Source organism: Pteropus alecto, unplaced genomic scaffold, assembly GCF_000325575.1.
Source record: "Pteropus alecto unplaced genomic scaffold, ASM32557v1 scaffold642, whole genome shotgun sequence".
NCBI lineage: Eukaryota > Metazoa > Chordata > Mammalia > Chiroptera > Pteropodidae > Pteropus > Pteropus alecto.
The window spans coordinates 21897-30796 of record NW_006432462.1 but is presented as its reverse complement, the minus strand read 5'-3'; the positions used below and the strand labels follow the sequence as shown (position 1 = coordinate 30796).

At 37.8% G+C, this 8900-nt stretch overlaps 1 protein-coding gene and 1 pseudogene across 1 annotated transcript in view; one reads left to right on the top strand and one right to left on the bottom strand.

Moving 5' to 3' along the window:
- Positions 1-1910, top strand: part of LOC102889550 (zinc finger protein 280B) — a 10255-nt gene extending 8345 nt beyond the window's left edge. The window contains exon 3 of the mRNA XM_006907452.2: positions 249-1910. Within this exon, the coding sequence (XP_006907514.2) occupies positions 249-1910 (1662 nt within the window). The remainder of the gene's footprint in view (positions 1-248) is intronic.
- Positions 1911-7157: 5247 nt separating this feature from the next.
- Positions 7158-7276, bottom strand: LOC112476188 (annotated as a pseudogene).
- Between the last annotated feature and the right edge of the window lie 1624 nt (positions 7277-8900).

The following is an 8900-nucleotide window of genomic DNA, read 5'->3' as shown; positions in this document are numbered from 1 at the left end:
ATTTTGCCTAGTGATTAATTGTTGTATTTTTTTTTAATAGAAAAGATCATAATCACAGGACAAAGCTATGATTCTAGAGTCACACAGACTTGTAATCAAAGTTTTAAGTTGTCATTTATCCTCTTTGGTCTCAGTGTCCTTATGTGTAAAATAAGGATATTTATAACTATCTTAGAGTTTTGGAGAGAATTAGATGAGTTAACACATTTTTTTCTGTACTTACTGATGTGTAGTGTGTTTGTACGTAGGTGGCAGTTTATATAAAGGAAGCGCTGAGACTTGTGGCCATACCCTTCAGGAATAAAAAATTAGAAATGGAGCCACCATGTATGTTATGTGAGGAAGAACAGGAGCCAGAACCACAGAAGAGCATAGAAGAAACCAAACAAGTAGAGGAAGAAGATGCTGAGCTGATCTTTGTTGGGGTAGAACATGCAAATGAAGATGCTGAGCTAATCTTTGTTGGGGTTACTTCACATTCAAAACCAGTCGTTTCAAACATTTTGAACAGAGTCACCCCAGGTTCATATTTAAGGAGAAAAAAGTATGGTCACTTCAGAAAAGATAGAACTCACAAATTGCAGCCTGTAAGTCATGGGACCCCAACATCAGAAGCAGTGGCTGTCCTCCCCGTTTCTGAATCTGAATCAAGATCGACAGATAGTCCTATTATTATTGAGCCTTTGTCTAAACCTGATTATAAAAATAATTCACCACAAGTTGTGCCTAATAGCTCTTCAGAGTTATGTTCTCCTTTGAGAACATTCTCAAGTTCATTACAGCATCCGGTAGGAGCAGCACTTTCTGTAGGAGGTATGAATAAAACTCCTTGCACATCAGAGCAACTTTCCACTTCTGAGATAAACAGTGTAAATCCCAAAAGGCTTAAACTCAGTGATGGAATCATTGTGGGCTGTTCTTCAACTTTGTCCCCTTCAGGTATCTTTCATACAATGACTACTCAGCAAAGCACACCCTCAAATGGTGTTCATACCTCATTAAACCCTTTTCAGAATGGAGCACCTTTTCCAACAGCTTTTCCAAAGGACAGTGTGACAAAAATAGACTTTTCAAGTCTCGCAAGTCAAAATAAGACTGTTGATCCTAAGAAAGGAAATCTGATCGTGTTACTTCATGACTTCTACTACGGACAGCATAAAGGAAATGGGCTGCTAGAACAGAAGACTCACACAGCCTTTAAATGCTTCAGCTGCTTGAAAGTTCTAAAGAATGTCAAATTTATGAACCACGTGAAGCACCATTTGGAACTTGAGAAACAGAGGGGAGACAACTGGGAAATCCACACCACCTGCCAGCACTGCCACCGGCATTTTCCCACTCCCTTCCAACTGCAGTGTCACATCGAAAGTGTACACACCGCCCAGGAGCCCTCTGCTGTTTGTAAAATTTGTGAATTGTCATTTGAAACAGATCAGGTTCTTTTACAGCACATGAAGGACAATCACAAGCCTGGGGAAATGCCCTACGTGTGCCAGGTTTGCAATTACAGATCGTCGGCCTTTGCTGATGTGGAAACACATTTCAGAACGTGCCATGAAAACACTAAGAACTTGCTTTGTCCATTTTGTCTCAAAAATTTTAAAACTGCAACACCTTACATGTGTCATTATAGAGGACACTGGGAAAAAAGTGTTCACCAGTGTTCCAAATGCCGGCTACAGTTTTTAACTTTCAAGGAGAAAATGGAGCACAAGACCCATTGTCATCAAATGTTTAAGAAGCCTAAGCAACTAGAAGGATTGCCTCCTGAAACAAAAGTTGTTATTCAGGTATCACCGGGACCTCTTCAACCAGGGTCAGTGGAAGTAGCATCCATTACTGTGAGCACGTCTGATTCTGAACCATCACCCCCCCGGCCTAAAAGTAGAATTTCAAAAAAAACTCATTAATTCTAGTTTCAGTAAATCTAAAGGAAATATTTCATTCAGCCAAAACCCTGGAAAAACAAAAAGTACAAACCATATGTTATTGAATAGCTTGAAAAATAGTGAAACCAGTGGATCATTTTTGAGTTTTTTTTAAAATTCATGAAATACAGTATTGTTCGATCTGAATGTTGAGATTGTTATTTAAAAATATATTACCTAGTTTTCATGTAACTATCTGGCTTAACACAAAAGGTGCTTGTGTGAGTATATGTATGTGAAAGAAAAAAAGTTGGTAACCTATTTATTATTTTGGTACTTCATGTTACTAGTAAGTTTGAAAACTCTTATTTCTGTATATAGAATCTGTAGAGTATTTTAAGTATTAAGTACTAAGTTTATTTTCTACTTTTTCCATGCCTTGAAGATTTCAATATTAACTCTAGTCATTCTGGAGTGGCTTTGTTATGGCACGGTCCAGTTTGCTGCTGAACTCCCAGAAGTGCCTGTATAGTGTTGGCCTGAAATAACCTGGCTCTGCAAGCCTGGATGTGGAGAAGTTGAGGAGAAGTTGTGGCATGAGTGGGACCAGAATGTGGAAGGTTAGTCAATGGAGAGCAGTGGCGCTCTATTCTAGTTGAGAGAGAGGCACACATTCACTCCAGTCTTGGAGCCAAGGCAGAAGGAACACTGTGTCAGAGTGTCTTTTTCCTAGTTCAAGAGCATCTAAGGAAGCAAAACTATTACAATAGAATGCTTATGTTTGAGGAGCAGACCCTACAGGCATCCAACAACCACAGTGTGTCATTGGCTTCAGCTGGAGAAGCAGAAGTAGCTAATAGAATGGGGCCTGGTGCCAGTAGACCTTCTGTTGAATGATCAGCAGGGGAATTCTATTTGTTTCCTCCCCTCTCCTTTCTGGCTGGCCTTAAGTCAGGTTGAATGAGCCATGTGCCTGGAAACCAAGCAGTAAAGGAAGTAAAGTTTCCCAAGAGAAAGAATCCCCGACATCCATAGTTTGAACTGTACTGGACACATAATTTTAACAGAAAAGGGCCAAACAAGTTGCATCTGTTCATTTCATGGACTGAGTTAAACTTAGTTCTCTAAGTGTTAAACTGGAATGGAGGTTGTCCAAGAACAGTAGGTACAGTGGATAAAAATAGGCCAGGGTGACTGACTAAAATTAAGCCCATTATAGGGCTTTTCCTTATATTTTTCTGTGTACCTGTATCTTACCCTAATTGAATATGTGAAGTTTGCAATTTTGTATCTTGCCTTGGACATGAATGTACAATAGTTAACAGTTATTATTCTCTTGTGTGTATAATTTCCTATTTTTTGAAATTAATACTGTTTGGATCTTACTTGACACACTCCAATGTGCAAGAAATGTCTCTTTTATTTCAGTAAGTATTAGGTCTTAGAGTTATTGTCCTTGATGTAATTTCTCCACCTATCTAATATATTGTGGGGGAACCTTTTTTTCTTGCCATCTCTAAGGGCTCTTTCACAGAACTGTGGAGTACCCTCTGAGTATTGGTTTCTGAACATCAGTGGCCTTGGCTGCTTCTCTGAGTTCCCAGAGTATAATCTCCCTTGGTATGTTCTGGTGCCATCCGTTCTTCCACCCCCGACCTAGCGGCCTCTGTGCACCACTCAAGGACTCTGGGATCCTGGCTATTCACTGAAGCCAGGAGAAAACTCTCCTTTCTCCCCCTTGTTTTCTCCTCCTCCTTAAATGCATCTTATCTCTCCCCAGTCCTTTGTTCCTTCCTTAATCTAGTTAAATTCCTTAAGCTTACACAAAAAGCTGGGAAGTGATAATCAAGAGCTTAGCATCCCTCTTAGAATTGGGGAGGAAAGACTACAGATACAATATTTGTGAGTATATTGTCTATGTTTTAGATAATTTCCTCAGTGTACATTCTGTTGTATTTATTTGCTCAATGTTTGATTGATTTGCACTTTGAACATTTTACTAGGCCTTTTCAGTTAGTTTGCTTGGGCCTAGGCACTTTGCTGAAATTTCAGCCTGAACTCTTATTTAGGTGTAGAAAAGTATGTGTGTGTGTTCTACTTGTTCTGGTCTCAGGTAGAAACTTCTGTGTATAAATAGATCTCCAGAATTTTGCATACTTATCTTATTCTGTTTTATGGTAAAAATATAAAATGTTTTAGTTCTGTGTGTTTGTGGTTTCTTAGTTTTATCAACACTATTACTGTTGTTTGCTATTTCACTAAAGTATGCTCCTTAAGAGTGCAAATTGTTATTTATTGCCAAGATTTCAGTGATATGACCCCTGCCTACCTCCTTTCTGTTTTTCATTTCTCTGCCATGCTACTCTACCATTTTCTCTACTGATGCACTATTTTTGATACACTGGCCTTGCTTTTCCTCAAGCAAATCATATTTCTTCCCAATCCAAAGACTGCAGCTGCTGTTCTCTGTCTTAGAACACGCTTCACTTAGACCTGCATGGCTTCTACCTCGATTAATTGTTTGACACTTCCTTTGGTTCATTGAACTTCACCAATGTTCTTAAAATGGCACTGACAATGAAATCGCTCACCCCCACTTCCCCTCCTCTAAAGGCACTTTATGTCTCCCGTCTCTTTTCTTCCCTCTCTAATCTAGTTAAATTTCCTGGGTTTTCACAAAAACCTGGGAAGAGATCATTATCAAGGGCTTTGCTTCTCTCTTAGAATTGAGCTAGCTTGAGTCCATTTCTGTGCCTGCAATCAAAAGAAAATTAATATAGTGAGTTGAGTTCCTTCAGGAGCTTTCTCTGTTTTGCCATTGATACCTCTAGATTTTTAAAAGGCAATGTCACTTTGTTTTGTTTACAGATATATCGAGTATATGTCAAGATTACTATTTTGTTATTACCCTTTGTGAACTTCCCTGTCTATTTTGCTTGCTTGTTCCTTCAGATAAAATTTATTATTTTATTAATGTTGCCAAAAATTGTAAGTAAAGTAGCAATTATAGTAATAAAATGTTTTTTTGAAAAACTGTTTTTGTTATTTGTCTTTTCACCGATAACATGGCAAATGATCAGTTTTTTAAAAATTATTTTAGTATCACTAAAATTCTTTGCCTTACTGCTGTTTGTGTTTATTTCTAATCTTATTGCATTAGCCAGAACTTCTAAATGATGATATGAAAATGGGCTATCTTGTTCTTGGGGTTTTAATGAGAAATACTTTACTATTAAAGGTAGTGAGTACATTGCTTAATGAATTTCTATTTTTGTCTTTAGAATCTTAAAAGAATCATTATTTAGTTCTATTGGATAGTTTACAACATCTATTGAAACAATAATTTACTTTTTCTTTACTAACTCAAGATTTTTCTCAGCTGTATTCACAACTTTTCTATTAGAAATCTTCCTTTCCTATAGCAAAAATATTTCCATGTGGGGTTGAATATTATCCTTTCTACTCAGAATCTCATTCTCTTTCCCATTTCTAATATTGAAATGTGTTTATTTCCTTTTCTCTTAATTAGATTTGGCACAGTTTTATCAATGTTTCCGATTTACCTTTTCTAAGAAGCAATCCTTGATTTATTATCCCAACTAAATTTGTTTTTGTTATTCTTTTTTTTTTTGCCTTAATCCATTGTATACCTACTATATTTAGGATTGTTTTTTTTTTAATGGTCTTTTATTTTAAAAGCTAATTTTTCCCTTTGTATTAAGGAATTTAAGATTGCCTGCTTTGTTTATAGTTTTGTTTGAATTCCAAATATTTTGATGCATATTTTCATTTTTATTAAAGTTTTAATTCTCTACACATTTTTTGTTAAGTTAACTATAAAGATTTTAAAATTTGCAGGTTGAATGTTTTAATCTTAATTTACAGTTTTACTGAGAATTTATAGCTTTCCTTGGAGTTTCGAGGGTGTGTGTGTATACACTGACATGTCTATTTATATATACATCCTTTTCAAATTACTACATGAGTTATTGAAAAAAAGATGTTTTTTGTTTCTATAGTTAAAATATGAAATGTTTTAATTTAGAAATTTATCCTCCCCAAATGAATATTATATAAAATGTAAAGGTATGAAAATATTAATTTGTGAGTAATTTCCAGTAACAAAACAGAAATGTTAAACTATTCTTGACACTTGTTGAAGATGGTAAGAAAAACTTTACAAGGGAGGACTACTACAATGGGGTTTGTAATGTGGAAGAGAGATTGAGCTTAACTCTGAGTCCAGCAAGAGCAAAGTTGGAACAGGGTGGTGTCAGTGGATGAGAAATAACTAGGAAGAAACATCAGAGGTAAGGTAGATTCTGGCTAAACCAACTTAACAGGATTATTGCTGAAGACAGGCCAGAGTGATAAGATATCGAGGGTGGGGAATAAGGAATTTGATCAGATATCAAGGGTGAGGATTTTCCCCAAACTGACCCAGCAGGATTATTGCTAAAACTGGACCAAACAGGAAGAACCACTGGACTAAAAACAGAGTTCAAAGTTGAGAATGTGCTATCTATTGCTGTATAACATTGCCACAGAACTAACAGCTTAAAAAACATCTCACACTGTTACTGAGAGCTAGGAATTCAGGAGCAATTTAGCTGGGTGGTTCTGCATCAGGTTTTCATAAGGTTGCAGTCACCTGAAGGCTTGACTTGGACTGGAGGATTTGCTTCCAAGGTGGCTCACTCACATGGCTGATGAGAGGACACTAGTTCTTTGCTGGCTGTTGGGAGAAAGTCAGTTTTGTCACGTGGGCCTCTCTACTGGGCTACCTGAGTGTTCTCAAAACATGACTAGCTGGCTTCTAGAGCGTGTGATCCAAGAGAGTGAGCAAGTAGTCTGCAATGCCTTTTATGACTGAGTCTCAGAAGTTTCGCTTTATTATTTCCACAATATTCTATTCATTAGAAAGGAGACACTTAAGTCTAGCCCACATATCAAGGGGAGGGTAATTAAGCTCTACCTTTGAAGGTTACTAAACTTTCTGCTACTACATAACTCCTTTCTCTAACAACATATTTCTTTTAAGCCACACAGGAGCCATCTCAAATTTCAGGATTTTTGTTTGTTTGTTTGTTTGTTTTAATAAGGCTTGTACTTACACTTAAACTTTCCTCAAAGTCCTTTTGAGCACTGTCCAGTTCCCAAACTACTCCCATATTTTAGGTAACAGTATTTCTTTTCTTTTTTTTTTTTTTAGGCGAGGCAACCCTTGGTTGACCTCACAGATTGCAAGGACCTTGTCAGTTTACAATCCCTTATTTTTTTTATTTTTTACTCCTACAGCACCTGGTCTTCCTAGGTGGTCTCCCATCCAAGTACTAACCAGGTTTGACCCTGCTTAGATTCTGAGATCAGATGGGACTGTGCTTGTTCAGGGTAGTGTGGCCGTAGACAAGGTAACAGTGTATGTTATAGCGGCACTCCCCTTCCAGGTATCAAAATCTGTGTTATCTATTGCTGTAGTAAACATTACCTTAAACTCATCAGTTTAAAACAACAAATATTCATTTATCTTATGCTACCCAAGAGTTAGGAGTTTGGAACTGGCTTAACTCAGTGTTTCTGGCTCTGCTGCTTTCATGAGGTTGCAATGAAGTTTTTGGCTGGAGCTACAATCATCTGAAAGTTTGACGGGCTGGAGGATTAGTGCTATGGTCTAATGTTCATGTCTCCGCCACCTACCAAATTCAGATTGAAATCCTAACCCCTAAATATGGTATTAGTATGTGGGGCCTTTGGGAAGTAATAGGTCATGAGGGTGGAACCTCATGATTGGGATTAGTGCTCTTATAAAAGAGATCCCACAGAGCTCCCTTGCCCCTTTTGCAATGTGAGGATATAATGAGAAGTCTGACATGGAAGAGGACCCTCACCTGACCATGCTGGCACCCTGATCTTGGACTTCCAGCCTCCAGAACTGTGAGCAATAAATTTCTGTTGTTTATAAACTACCCAATCTGGTATTTTATTAGAGCAACTTGAATGGATAAGATAGTCAGCTTTTAAACTTGACTGGCTGTTGGCAAGAGGCCTCTCAGTTCCTTGTCACATGCTTCTCAGCTGGCTTCTGGCAGAGTGACTGATCCAAGAGAGCAAAGAAGAAGCAGCTACCTAGCCTCGGAGGTGAAATACCATCACTTCTGTTGTGTGCTATTGGTTACACAGACCAACCTTGGAATATATGGCAGTGGACCATATACGGGCAGGAATACCAGAGGGTGTCACCCTTGAGGGCCATCTTGGAGGATACCCCAGGAAGAATGTAACAGATTTTCATGACATTCCACAAGGAATTCAGAAAAAACCTAATTAATAGCTCATAATTAAGGTGTTATCTTCCCACTCTCTTATTTGCTTTTGTGGTTGACACTGATCAGTGTGAGATGAGATTCTTTTAGAAGTAAGTACATAAATTTTAAAACTTTGAATATGTAATATACTCACAGTATTTAAACATCAAAAAATAATAACAGCTCAGATTCTTTTTAGCCTCCCAGATAATTTATTATTTTTTCTTCTATTTTATTTTAGATAACTGATTTATATTATACATAGTGTGCTGGCTGGAAAATTACTGCTTGGCTATCGCCCATGGGAACATAGGCTATCACCCATGGGAACATAGGCTATCACCCATGGGAACATAACATTCTAACAATAAGCTTTCTGCTTCTGTACCCCCGCTTGCACACCCGACTTGTTGGTTGACATTTAGTGAAAAGAAGAAAAATAGAGTTGTGTGTTCAGACAAGATGAAGAATAAGGGTTTAAGGCTTAAAAACCCTGTACCTCTACATTTCGGGACCGCTTGATTTGGGGACTGCATACCCCTGGCAGACCCGGCTGGCTGAATAAAGAGGGTGTTTCCTATAACTCACTGGTTTCTGGTGGTCTATGTGTCTTTCGGGGGCTAGCGGCTACAACAATATCAGGTCCTTCTTCAGGTAAAAGAATTATGAAGGTTTTATTATGGCCTCTGTGTAAAATAATCAGTGTTCAAAAACAGCCTGAAGTGCC